Genomic DNA, 14478 nt, shown 5'->3' with positions numbered 1-14478 from the left:
CTGTTCTGTTTCTGCTGTAGTTCTTTGAGTACACATTCACCCAAAGCTCTGTTTGCACGTGTTTTGTTGAACATAACATTTGGCGATGAGGATGGCTTTATCTCTGCCTCCCCCTGAACCATTTCTGCCCCACACTGGTGAACCTGTTGTGCTGTGGGAGCGATGGTATGTGTCGTTTCAGATGTACCTTCTAGCCACGGGCTTGGATGATGTCCTGGACGGGAGAAGGCATCTCTTCCACTTCTCCTCAATTGTCTCTGTGCATAAGGATTACTGATCTTCCAGATGCTCGGCGCTGCAAATAAGTACTCTGACGCTGTTGCATGACTAAAAGGATATTTTCAAAAGACTGCTGTTGAAAGACATAAATTTCATGCAAAGATGCCAATGATCGTGTGAGTCAGCCAGTCAGTTTGCCACTGATTTAAAAAGCCTTACTGAGCCATGCAAATTTAGTACACTTTTTAGTGACAAATTAATTAGAGACCAACTTAATGAAAAAACAGTGCATGGTTGAGAGAGAGGCTGCTTATGGAAGATGATAGACTTACTTTGGATAAGGCTTTCGCTCTGGCACTCAAGAAGCTAAACAGTGTGCAGCTAAAATAGCAGTGACTAATGCAGTTAAAATGGATGTCACCTCTGTACCTGTAAATACAGTCATGAGGAGTTCCAGCCGCAGGTGCAATCATCCAGCAAACAGCCTCAGTCAAGTCAACAGAGACGGAAATGTGACAACTGTGGCTCAATTCACCAAGCCAACAGGTCCCCAGACTGCCCAGCTATTGGCCAAAAGTGTAGGAATTGTGGTAAGCTCAACCACTTTGCAAGGTGGTGCAGATCAAAGTCCAGTGTGCAGCCTTCACCAGCAGTAATTCATATAATTGGTCCTCACTTTCTCTACATGTGGTGTGCAGCTGAAAGACTGTTGCATTCCACTGCTTTTGGACACAGGAGCTAAAGTGTCATTGCTTAATATGGCCACTTATAACAACAAACAAACGACTTCCTGTTTGTTGTTGACGGCTGTACTGCGTTTGAGCTCCGTCACTGTATTCTTTTCATTGACTATTTTTAACTTAAAAATCAATTTTATACATCATCGTTTCCGTTTATATAACGTGTGAATATATCCTCTATTGTATTCTACAACAAAAACAATCAGAGCGCCTCGCTAACACTAGTTTTATTTTGATCTCCCGGGTCCGCTATTAGCTTTTAGCCAGTTCGCATCAGCAAGCGTGGTTGCTCCTAACTGCGCTTACATTGTTAATACTCTATTCACACACATTACCACTGCTGTACTCACTGTTACTTGCTTTAATGGCGGATGAATGTCTCCACTCTGTGCAGCTCGAGCTCGAGGCCGTGGGGAAGCAGATTCGCGACCTGGAACAGAGGCAGGCCCAGCTGAGAGAGCGGAGAGCCGCGCTGGAATCATCCCGGGCTGATGCTCACAAGTCCGGGGTAAGTATACAGCGTGCTGTTAACAGTCCCACCACGTCTACTCCGTGTGTTTCTCTGAGCAGGCCCGGTGCACCCAGGACGCGATCTTCCCAGATGTCCTTCACTGCGACGCCGGGACACCACGGACCCTGGGTGCATCCACAGCGGAGACGGAGACGCTGAAGAGGGACTTCGGGAGCCTGATCGAGACGGTTCGCAGCACGACACCCGCGGCGACGATCGTCGTGTCAGGACCACTGCCCACGTATCGACGAGGACACGAAAGGTTCAGTAGACTTTTTGCTTTAAATGAATGGTTGTTGTCATGGTGTAAAGAACAGAAACTGCTCTTTGTTAATAACTGGAATCTTTTCTGGGAGCGTCCTAGGCTGTTTCGCGCTGATGGATTACACCCCAGCGGAATCGGAGCGGAGCTGCTTTCTGACAACATCTCCAGGACACTTCGCTCCATGTGACTAGTAAGACAATTCTCAAATAACCATTATGATGAGTTTTGTTCCACCCGCTTAAATGCTAAAAGTACTTGCACTGTAAAAACTATTAAGACTGTGTCTGTTCCCCGAATAGTGAGGTCAAAATATAAATATAATGTAGGATCTAGAAAAAATCTTATCGTAATTAAACCAGAAAAATGTAAAGTAAATGAACAAAAACAATTTTTAAAGTTTGGGCTCATAAATATTAGATCACTCACACCAAAAGCAGTTATTGTAAATGAAATGATCACAGATAATAGTTTTGATGTACTCTGCTTGACTGAAACCTGGCTAAAACCAAATGATTATTTTGGTCTAAATGAGTCTACTCCACCAAACTACTGTTATAAGCATGAGCCCCGTCAGACTGGTCGTGGCGGGGGTGTTGCAACAATATATAGTGATATTCTCAATGTTACCCAGAAAACAGGATACAGGTTTAACTCTTTTGAAATACTTATGCTAAATGTTACTCTGTCAGACATGCAAAAGAAATCTAATGTATCTCTTGCTCTGGCTACTGTGTATAGACCACCAGGGCCGTATACAGAATTCCTAAAAGAATTTGCAGATTTCCTCTCAGACCTTCTAGTTACAGTTGATAAGGCGCTAATCATGGGAGATTTTAATACTCACGTTGATAATGCAAATGATACATTAGGACTTGCGTTTACTGACCTAATAAACTCCTTTGGAGTCAAGCAAAATGTCACCGGGCCCACTCATCGTTTTAATCATACACTAGATTTAATTATATCGCATGGAATCGATCTTACTGCTATAGATATTGTACCTCAAAGTGATGATATTACAGACCATTTCCTTGTATCGTGCATGCTGCGTATAACTGATATTAACTATATGTCGCAGCGATACCGTCTGGGCAGAACTATTGTTCCAGCCACCAAAGAAAGATTCGCAAATAACCTGCCTGATCTATCTCAACTGCTATTTGTACCCAAAAATACACATGAATTAGACGAAATTACTGACAACATGGGCACTATTTTCTCTAATACATTAGAAGCTGTTGCCCCGATCAAATTGAAAAAAGTTAGAGAAAAACGTACTGTACCATGGTATAACAGTAATACTCACTCTCTCAAGAAAGTAACTCGTAGTCTTGAACGCAAATGGAGAAAAACTAACTTAGAGGTTTTTAGAATTGCATGGAAAAACAGTATGTCCAGCTATAGACAGGCCCTAAAATCTGCTAGGGCAGAGCATATACACAAACTCATTGAAAATAACCAAAACAATCCAAGTGGCTAAGTTAACAAATTACCAGATGCCACCTGATTCAAATATTCCACCAACGTTAAATAGTAATGACTTTATGAATTTCTTCACTGATAAAATAGATAACATTAGAAATACAATAGCGAATGTAGATTCTACAGCATCTAAAACTTCAGTTTCATCCATCGCACCCAAAGATAAACTGCAGTGCTTTACAACCATAGGACAGGAAGAGCTAAATAAACTTATCACTGTATCTAAACCAACAACATGTTTATTAGATCCTGTACCCACTAAATTACTGAAAGAGCTGTTACCTGTAGCCGAAGAACCGCTTCTCAATATCATTAACTCGTCGTTATCTTTAGGTCACGTCCCAAAACCATTCAAGCTGGCGGTTATCAAGCCTCTTATTAAGAAACCAAAACTAGATCCTAGTGTACTGGCAAATTATAGGCCTATTTCAAATCTTCCATTTATGTCTAAAATTTTAGAAAAAGTTGTGTCTGCTCAATTGAGCACCTTCCTGCATAAAAATGATCTGTATGAAGAATTTCAGTCAGGTTTTAGGCCCCACCATAGCACAGAAACTGCACTCCTTGCGTCAGACCAAGGCTGTATCTCATTTCTAGTCTTACTTGATCTTAGTGCTGCGTTCGACACCATAGATCATGACATACTCATAGATCGATTACAAAGCTATACAGGTATTCAAGGGCAGGCTCTAAGATGGTTTAGATCCTACCTGTCCGATCGCTACCATTTTGTTTACTTAAATGGGGAGTCATCTCATTTATTATCAGTAAAATATGGAGTGCCACAAGGATCCGTCCTAGGTCCCCTTCTATTTTCAATATATATGTTGCCCCTTGGTAATATTATTAGTAAATACGGAATTAGCTTCCACTGTTATGCTGATGATACTCAGCTATATATCTCAACGAGACCAGATGAAACCTCCCAATTATCTAAGCTAACAGAGTGTGTTAAAAATGTAAAAGATTGGATGACAAATAATTTTCTCCAATTAAATTCGGATAAGACAGAGATACTAATTATTGGACCAAAAAACACTACATAGAATCTTGTAGATTACAATCTGCAACTAGACGGATGTACTGTTACTTCCTCTACAGTCAGAAATCTGGGTGTTATATTAGACAGCTATTTGTCTTTTGAAAATCATATTTCCAATGTTACAAAAACTGCATTCTTCCATCTTAGAAACATTGCCAAGCTACGAAACATGTTATCTGTTTCTGATGCAGAAAAGCTAGTTCATGCATTCATGACCTCTAGACTGGACTATTGTAATGCACTTCTAGGTGGTTGTCCTGCTTCGTCAATAAACAAGCTACAGGTAGTCCAAAATGCAGCAGCTAGAGTCCTTACCAGGTCAAGAAAATATGATCATATTACCCCAATTTTACAGTATCTGCACTGGCTACCTATTAAGTTCCATATCAGTTACAAATTATCATTACTTACCTATAAGGCCCTAAATGGTTTAGCTCCCGCGTACCTAACTAGCCTTCTACCACGTTACAAACCATCACGCACCCTAAGGTCACAAAACGCTGGACTTTTGGTAGTTCCTAGGATAGCAAAGTCCACTAAAGGAGGTTGAGCTTTCTCACATTTGGTTCCCAAACTCTGGAATAGCCTTCCTGATAATGTTCGGGGTTCCGACACACTCTCTCTGTTTAAATCTAGATTAAAAACACATCTCTTTCGCCAAGCATTCGAATAATGTATCTTTTTAATTGTGAGTGTAGTTGCATCTGATCAAAGGTGCATTTTTATTCATTAGCTTGGGTTAAACTAATTTTACTTTGTTGGATCAGCAGCTATGCTAATGATGTCTGTATTTTGTTTCTATGTTTCGCCACGGGATTTACGTCCCGTGGTAACTAGGATTTACACAAGCTCCAGTCTGGATCCAGAACACCTCGATCCAGAACACCTGGATCCAGAAGAGATGATGCTGACCCTCAGAGGACCTCAGATGATGCTAACCCTGAATCAACAAACAGAACTAACAATTATTGCTAAATGTGTGACTGAATCATATAATAACTTAATTAATAATATTGATAGTTCATCGTCTAGCTGACTACGTCTTGTATTATTATTATTTTTTTCTAAAATCCTGTCAAATGTGCACAAACTACTAGCTACTACTAAATATTGTAGAAACATAATTTTCTGTAAAGTTGCTTTGTAACGATTTGTTTTGTAAAAAGCGCTATACAAATAAACTTGAATTGAATTGAATTGAACTTACAAGACATTTTTCTCTGATGTTGAGTTACAGCCATCACTTCTGGAGCTCTTTGGTCATGGCCAAGCCAGCATTGCTGTGACTAGAGTTTTTAAACTGCCAGTATAATATGGGCGAAAACGTTTATCAGAGTTACTATTATTATACTATTATAAGGTTTTGACCTGTTCCTTAGCCTTGACTTTTCTCTAGATGACAACAGTGGTGCAACCATCCTTCAGGTGGACTCTCCATTGCAGACAGAGTTTCCCGCTCTATTGAGTCGTTTAGTCTGCCTCTCTGCTTTTTCCCACAAACCCCTGCTTAACCTAGATGTACCGTTTGTAATCTAGTCACTGCAATGAGTGCATCTCGCCATGTGCAACAAGGTCACCACTTAACTACAAGGCATGCTAGCTGCAGACCTCTTTGAGCCCATTGATGCTTCCCGTTGGGTCTCAAATCTTGTGATTGTGCAAAAATAGGCTGGAGGCATACGTCTCTGCATTGACCTTCGGGGATATAACAAGGCTGTCAGACAAATACCCACTGCTGACAAGTGAGGAACTCACAACACTCTTCTATGTTTCCTCAGAGTCCACAAAGCTGGATCTTAAGAAAGGTTACTTGCAGATACCCCTTCATGAGGACAGCTGAAAGGTGACTGCATTCATGACTCACATGGGGTTGTTCTGTTTTAAGGTCTAAATTCCATTTGGCCTAAGTTAAATCATGGCTACTGTAATAGCAGGGCTCCCAGGTACTGCTGTGTACTTAAATTGTATTGTAGTACATGGAAAGGACGTAACCACTCATGACGAATGCCTCAGACTGGTGTTCACAGCTCTGTCTAGATGCAATCTGACATTGAACAAAGGAAAATTTGGATTGCTGTCCAGGTGTCCAGCTCAGGTATTGCACAATTGCAGTCCAATGTTGAAGCCATTCTGGACAACCTTCCAATGCCAACCTCAGCTGGACAGCTTGCATCCTTCCTCAGCATGACTGCTTAGGTTCTTACCTCAGTAATGTGAAATTACTGCCCCTCTACGACAGGCTCTAAGTACTGTGGAACAGAAATACTCAGTGCGAGAGAGAGAGGCGTTGGCATGCATTTGGCCATATCGGTGCTGGCACATGTATATATATGGACGATCCGGCTTCACCGATAGGCTGACAGGTTGAATCAGTACAACTACCAGCTGCTGTTCACTGCTGGAAAAGACAACGTGATTGCAGATTTCCTGTCACGTTCAGCTGCTGAGTCAACAAGCTCAGCCAACCAGCCAGAGTCAGATATAGATATAGATATATTTACCTTGTGCAGTTAGTTTATGAGCCCTTACAGGCTGCAGTGGCTCTTGAAGAACTTAAGCGAGAGTCTGCAGCAGACCCAGTCTACATTACCCTGAACCTACCCCTTAGGGGGCAGGTGCCGTCAATGGCACAGAAGGGTCATGTACAGATAGTTAAACTGAAGCAGAGGTGCCAAGATTTGGTTTGTTGGCCAGGGATTGACAGAGAGCAAGAAGTCTCTCTACAAGACTATGCATCTTGTCTGCTTAGTGGTAAAACAGGTGCTCCAGCACTGCCACCTTTGTAAACTGTTGACTGGCCCACAAAGCTTTGGGAGCATCTACAAATAAACATTTGTGGAGAGCTTGCCTCTGTTCCTCACCATCAGTGGTTCCTAGTTGTGGTGTATGACCTCCACTCAAAGTGGCCCGGGGTTGTGCCAATGGGCTCAGTTACATCCTCCGCAATGGTTGATTTCATGGAGCAACTCTTTTCCCTGATGGAGAATCCCACGGGCCATTACCACTGACAATGGCCTGCAGTTTGTTTCCAGTGAATTTTCATCGTACCTAGCTGCCAAGGGCATAGCCCATATACATACTGCCTTCTACCATCCTCAAGCTAATGGCGGTATGGAAAGATTTAACCAAAGTTTGAAAAATGGCATAAGTGCATACCTTGTCCAAGGTTTCCCAGTTAAGGCTGCTTTCTCCCAGACCCTATTGCATTATCGCGCTACCCAACATGCTACCAGTGGGGTGTCCCCTGCCTGTCTCATGCTTGACAGGAAACTAGAATTACCGTTGAGCAGGCAGTGCACATCTCATCTCATCTCATCTCATCAGTGAACACTTCGACTCGGGCATAGGTTCATCAACATCAACGCAACATGAGAGCCAGATATGACAGCAAGCATCACATTCGGCCCACAAAGATAAGAGTACAGGATTGGGTAAGAGCCTGTAGGTCACATCACAACACAAGATTTAGAAAAACTTTGCTCTCTCCTCTCTCAGCCCCTCCAGCTCAAACAGCAACTTGGACCAGTCACTTTTGAACTAGCTAATGGATCCTGCTGGCATGTCAGTTGTCTTCAAAGAGTGCCCACTCCTTCTGTTATGGAGGAAAACCTGGACTGACCTATGGAGCAAATTCTGCCACCATTAAATCTGGATCCTGATGTAGGCACCAGACAGGAAGCAAGAAACGAACGCTGTCAGAGCCCACAATCTGAATATACCCCTATGAGAACTCACCCTGTGAAGACAAGGACATGTCCTGTACAATTCCATTACTTTGAAGCTACGTTTCATACTTAATCTTGGAGGTGTGTTTGTGGGGTGGGGGGGGGGGGGGGTGGGGGTGTTGTGATTGCAATCCAGTTCTTCATTGTTATTATCTGTTGTAGTAATACTGTCGTGAAGTCATGATGATGCGCATGTTTCACAGTTGTACTGTATTCCATTCTGTTGCCTCTGAAGTCCATTGAGTCAACTAGCATTCACCCGAAACTCTCTTTTCACTTATTCTGTTAAACATAACAATATCCCTTTAATAATTGAATCCTCTTTTTCATTTCAGGAGTTTCCGACTCTGAGTATGCCCAATCCTGTCCCAGGAGATCTGCCTTCCTGCAAAATTCAGCTCCAACCAAATCAGGCACACCTAAACCAGCTAATTAAGATATTCAGGAGCACTTGATAATTACAGACAGGTGTGTTGGAGCAGGGCTGGAAACTAGACTGTCTAATCCTAGCATTCAATCATGTGGATTCTAGCATAAAACATTAAATATGAACATGTTGAAAGCATGTGACATTATTATTGCTCATACTTTAGATCAGGGATCTGAACAAGCTCCAAAACACCAAGTAATAAACCTCAGTTTATAATTTATTTCTGCAAATAATATGTCAGTTCATTGCATACAGTCATCATAATCCATCGTGCCAGTCATCATAATTCATTAAATTTAATTAAGTATCTCAAAAGAGTAAGTGAATTGTAAGTTAATTATCTCAGGTCTTTCCTTAGTTATGACTAATGTGTTGTTATATAATCCAGGAAATTTGGGTACAATGAAGTAAGTGTCATTTTAGCACCAGTCCAGTCCCTAAACAACCATTCTGCATTATAGGACTTGAAGTTGTCTTACCTGTAAAGCAATAAAGCAAAACCAAACTCTTTGGTATCCGTCAGTGAAAAACACTTCAAAGATGCATTTGTCTATGTGTGAAGAAGGGGGGAATAAGAGAATTAGCTAGTTGGCTCAGACAATGTATCTACATTGCCAGAACACATTTAATTGCCCTGTTTGCAAACCTTTTCATGTTTGGCACTGTTTATAAGTGTGCATTTATTGGTTCACTTTATATTGTCTAACAGAATGAAATCTCTTTCACTAAGGCACACCTGTGGCATAATGGCTCTTTTTGTTTGGTGTAGCTCTTCATTCGCTGGCAATCATCAGCCTACGATTCATCCATTATGTGCTAACTCAAGTGTTTTGCACAATAAACCATGGAGCGTCGTCTCCCTGTCTAACCGTCTGCATGTGTTTCTCTCTCGGTCTCTCACCCTGTTCTGCAGATTTGAGTATTATTGCCTGAACTCTAATCTGTCCCTCAGGCAATGGGAAGAGAATTGGATTTGAAGGCTACTCGTGGCGCTAGTGCTGTAATGCTAGCTGTTTAGCTTTGGGGGACCAATAAGAGAAAGCTTTCATAATAAGATCATTAACTGTAATCTGTTAGCTTGGTCCCTCAACACCACACAAATGGCTTCACTGATCTGTGGTGGATTCAGCTTAGATAATAAAATCAAAGCTACTTGCTAAGAAAAGCTAAACGCTAAATGGCCAGTTGATTTAGTTTTTCTTAATCCACAGAGTTTTTTTTTTTTTTCTTTGTTATTGTTGTTTAATGGTCCTAAATGCACGTTATGCTGGTCAAACTTGGATTTTTCTTTCTACATTTCAAATGTACAATGAGTTACGATAGCCATGAGACTTTGGATGAGTGAGTTAAGGCAATGATTTATTCGAGACACCTGTGATATGTCTAAAGTGAGGATAAAATCATATATACATGAGTTATGAGAATAAAAGCAGTTGAGACTACATTCTCACTCGTTTTTTTTCTGCAAAATAAATATATATAGATGGACACATATATTTATATATTGCATTATCTCCATTTTACAAACAAATTTACATCAGACCGAGCTCTCAGACTTTGATTTGATTGACATTGAAATGGGTGACTCTGTACAGGTGATTGGCTAATCAGGTTGATTAACATGATTTGTTGAAAAGATCTTACGAGGAGTATTCATACTCCTCTGCGCTCCGTCGGCCAAAATCCATCCATCCCAAGTAATCTCTGTCCTTTATTCTGTGATTGTTGCCCATGGACTTGCTTTTTGGGGAGGGGCTTCTGCGATATGTACCTGCATGAAAAGACAAAATAATTTATTTATTTAAGCACAGGAACCTTTGGAGATTGCTTACGTGTCTATCTATTTATATATAAATCTAGAAATAAATCATTAGTAGAAGTATTATTTATTATATTATTATTATTATATAATTCCTGTTGCTGTAGTAGAGGATCAATAGAAATCTTAAATAGGACAATATTAACTCTAATTGACCAAAGTTAATGCAACTGAAATGCTATTGAAATGGAATTATCATAGTTTATAAAGGCTATAACATAATATGCATAAGGGACAATTTATAAAAGTTCGGTTCATTTGAAACGAGAATTCCACCTTTTGTGGAGATGATTCTGGCCAGTAGTTCAGTCAAACTGCTGCGGGGATCTTCATCATCCTCTGCTTTGGACAGCAGGCTGAGTTGTCCACTGGAGGGTGCTGCACGGGTGTGGCGTGTGTGTTCCATTACGATCCCGAGATCAGACTGCCCCCCATCTTCTGAGACTGCGGGGAGAGAAAGGCAGCTGCTGGTGGAGAGGGCAGCCAGCAGCACACACACACAGATTCCAGCGTTCATGGCTGAAATAAACACACACACACACACACACACACACACATGTTAGAGCTTTAATATTGCTTCATTAAAATCCTATTAATTTGAGCTTTTGCAAAATACACCTTAATGAGTAAAAAAATCATTTAAGCCTAGCGAACAGATTTTCACCTGATTTCACATCAAACTTAAAAATATTAAAATGCTAAATTCCATTAAAAGATCCTCCATCAGAATAAATAAAAAAGATTTCTAAAAGAAAGAGGACTGAGACTTTCCTGCTTCCATTCAAGACATGAAACCCAGCACAGTTACAGAGAAAAAGTGTAAATATATTTGAATTAAACACCAGATATACAAACTAATTGGGCTGCAATGTGCAACATTGGTAGATCTCAAATATGGGTTTTTCAGTTTATTTCACCAGTTTCTGATCAAACCCATTTGTCAAAGAGGTCCATTTAACTGATTTCTGGGTTGCAAATTTTGACTTAATGACTTTTTTTATTTCTTTCTTTCTTTCTTTCTTTCTTTCTTTCTTTCAAACAATGATTTTATTCAATTTAATTTTTTTTTTTTGTTGAGATACTAAAAATCTAATAACCCTAAATAACTCTCGGATTCAAGCCAAGAAGAAACAGCAAAAGGATCTGAAATTGAAATTTGTGTCGAAACTACATCACTACTAGCGCACCCTATTCACACACTTCATATCTCCTTATCTTTTATTTAAAATCTACAAACTAAAATACAGAACAATGGGACATATCGCATTACACAATATATAATATTACACAATATTTTACACAACTGTAGCCTGAGTGATTTTATACAGAAGCATACAACACTCCACATTCAAATATAAGAAAAATTGAGATCATACCTTCAGGTGAAACTCTGGCAGAGAGGAGGAGGAGAGAGAGAGAGAGATGGAGAACACACGCTGACTGCAGAACAAGTGTGTATCTGAAACTTCGCTGCACTGTGCAAGAGAGGCCCTTAAATAGCGCTCTGAGTGGGCTGGCTCTGTTTGACCCACGTAGTGACAGGCGCAATTCCACTGTCTGTGTATATGAATGAGGTTGTGTATTTGCGCAAGCTTGACGCAGAACCGAGAGCAGCAGGGTATTCTCACAGGATACAGATTGTGACATTGTCATTCAAGGGGACCGGGGGATCTCCAGAGGTCAGACCATCCTAATTACAAAATGCACAAACCTCCACAACAACCGAGTTATAAATGTTTTAGTCATAACTTTCATATAGATAATTGTATCTTAATTAATAAATCATTTTATATAGTTTTGATATATAGTATAAAATATTAAAGTATATTTTATTAAATCAGAAAGGATTTTATAAAATCACCCCTTTTCTTCTTCTTCTATTGCATCTTCTTCTCCAAAATGATGAAATTTAAAAGAAGCATACATTTTTTTTTCTACTATAGTAGTGTAACACTTTGCTTATGCAAAGAATAAGCCATTTTTAAACCAACTTATTGTTAGGAACATAATGATATACTACAATAACTTAGTATCTCTCTCTAAGTAGAACATTTAAATGGTTGTACCAGTGCCCAAAAGCTTTGAAAGACTAAAAAAAAAGAGAAAGGATATAAGATAAAAATCTACCTTGCACACGTCTTTATTGTGTATATATCCCTATTGACCTGTTTCTTCTTAAGAGTTGAGGTTTACAGTAAGTCTTCTAATCATGCATAATAATGTTTCATTGAAATATCCTTGTGGAAATTGCATCATTTTATTTTAATAGCCTGATACTCACAGCAGGACAGAATGGAAAGACAAATACAGTAATATTGAAATTAGTATATGGTAGAAGGATCCTTTAAAGGGTTAGTTCACCCAAAAATGAAAATTATGTCATTAATGACTCACCCTCATGTCGTTTCAAACCCATAAGACCTCCGTTCATCTTCGGAACACAGTTTAAGATATTTCAGATTAAGTCTGAGAGCTTTCTGTTCCTCAGACGCGAACCGTTTGAAACAATTCAGTTCGATTTGGTGAACTGGTTCAAGAAGAAACGGTTAAATCGAATGATTCGTTCACGATGATTCGTTTTCGTGAACGAATCATTCGATTTAACCGTTTCTTCTTGAACCAGTTCACCAAATCGAACTGAATTGTTTCAAACGGTTCGCGTCTCCAATAAGCATTAATCCACAAATAACTTAAGCTGTTGACTTTTTTAACATGGCTGACACGCCCTCTGAGTTAATACAAACCAATATCCTGGAGTAATTAATTTACTCAAACAGTACACTGACTGAACTGCTGTGAAGAGAGAGAACTGAAGATGAACACCGAGCCGAGCCAGATAACAAACGAAAGATTGACTCATTCTAGAGTCAAGATCTGGTTGCATCAGTTTTTGGATCACCAGTAGTGATGGGAAGTTCGGTTCTTTTCCGTGAACCGGTTCTTTCAGACAGTTTGATTCAATAAACCGGTCGAAAAAAAAAGCCTTCATTCAATCGGACGCGTCCGACAGAAACCTCTTCAGGTCTCTCTTCACAGCAGTTCAGTCAGTGTACTGTTTGAGTAAATAAATTACTCCGGGATTCCAGGATATTGGTTTATTTTAACTCAGAGTAAGTGTCAGCCGCATTAAAAAAGTTAACAGCTTAAAGGCACAGGTTGTAGGACCTGCCACTAGAGGGCACACTACCAAAACAATAACAATCATGTGGTTAGATGACGCTAAGAAGGAGCGTGGAATGATGGGATTTGTTGTCCTCTACCCAACCGCTGACGGCAATCAATCAGACGATATGAAAACAATTACCACTTGTTGAACAAATATATACACTCCTGTACATTCAAACACAATAACTGGGAATACATAGCAAATGCGAGTTCAACGATTTGTGTGAGTAGATTACATACGAAGTCAATGCAAAGACGTGATCAGACTATGGATCAGACTCGTCCTTGTGCGGGTCTAGAGACGCGTTTGTCGTGTATGCCCCATAATACTAACTTGTTGATCGTTGTAATAGCATACGTTTTCTGTAAAGATAAGAATCAAAACAACTCACCTGTCGAGTAAAACACAAGTGAGATCGGCATCTCTTTCTAGTTGAAGTTTGTCTCGAAGCTCTCTTCATCTAGAAAATGCAACACTGATATTGATCGTCACTTTTTCTCTCCTCTTGTCCCAAACTCTCCTTGAGTCATGTGGTTGGCCCGTACACTTACGTTTACGGGAGCTGTCCTTGTCGACAGAACCAGTGGCAGACGGTAAACGGTAATTATGTTCCATAAATATGTAACACAATCCACCATAAAACGTGCATAAAGTAGTAATTAAAGAACTGCTTGAAGCAAGCTAGTGGTTTGCTGGACGCTAGACACTACTTCCACATTTGTCCACGACACTGTTGTCATGTGGTTTCTACGTCAGTAAAGGCGGTAACAAAGGATTACTAACGTCATTGACAGGCGACTGCACTGCCCTGTGTCACTGTTTAGAATGTGAATTTTCTCATGATTTACAGGTAGTAGAAAACATTAGAGACATTGTTAGTAATCAGCTGGACAAAATATATAACACTAGCCTAATGGTTTTTTGGATATTTTACTGCAAATATCTTACAAATTGTACCTTTAAGTCATTTGTGGATTAATGCTTATTGGAGATGCGAACCGTTTCAACGATTCAGTTTGATTTGGTGAACTGGTTCAAGAAGAACCGGTTAAATTGAATGATTCATTCATGAACCGGAC

At 40.0% G+C, this 14478-nt stretch overlaps 1 protein-coding gene across 1 annotated transcript; it reads right to left on the bottom strand.

The window, feature by feature from the left end:
* Window positions 1-9752: 9752 nt before the first annotated feature.
* Window positions 9753-11764, bottom strand: LOC127974921 (cholecystokinin). The gene is made up of 3 exons (XM_052578515.1): window positions 11610-11764; window positions 10510-10752; window positions 9753-10185 (listed from the first exon to the last, which is right to left on the bottom strand). The coding sequence occupies exons 2-3, from the start codon at window positions 10748-10750 to the stop codon at window positions 10055-10057; spliced, it is 372 nt and encodes a 123-aa protein (XP_052434475.1). The 5' UTR covers window positions 10751-10752; window positions 11610-11764; the 3' UTR covers window positions 9753-10054.
* Between the last annotated feature and the right edge of the window lie 2714 nt (window positions 11765-14478).

This window comes from Carassius gibelio, chromosome B16 (genome assembly GCF_023724105.1).
Source record: "Carassius gibelio isolate Cgi1373 ecotype wild population from Czech Republic chromosome B16, carGib1.2-hapl.c, whole genome shotgun sequence".
NCBI lineage: Eukaryota > Metazoa > Chordata > Actinopteri > Cypriniformes > Cyprinidae > Carassius > Carassius gibelio.
The sequence above is the reverse complement of the archived record's forward strand: the minus strand, read 5'-3'. Positions and strand labels throughout refer to the sequence as shown.

Coding starts and splice junctions, on each gene's coding strand:
- LOC127974921 (XM_052578515.1), bottom strand. CDS start 10,750: ATGAACGCTGGAATCTGTGTGTGTGTGCTGCTGGCTGCCCTCTCCACC. Junction 10,186..10,509: donor CAGAATCATCTCCACAAAAG/GTGGAATTCTCG, acceptor CTTTTCATGCAG/GTACATATCGCAGAAGCCCC.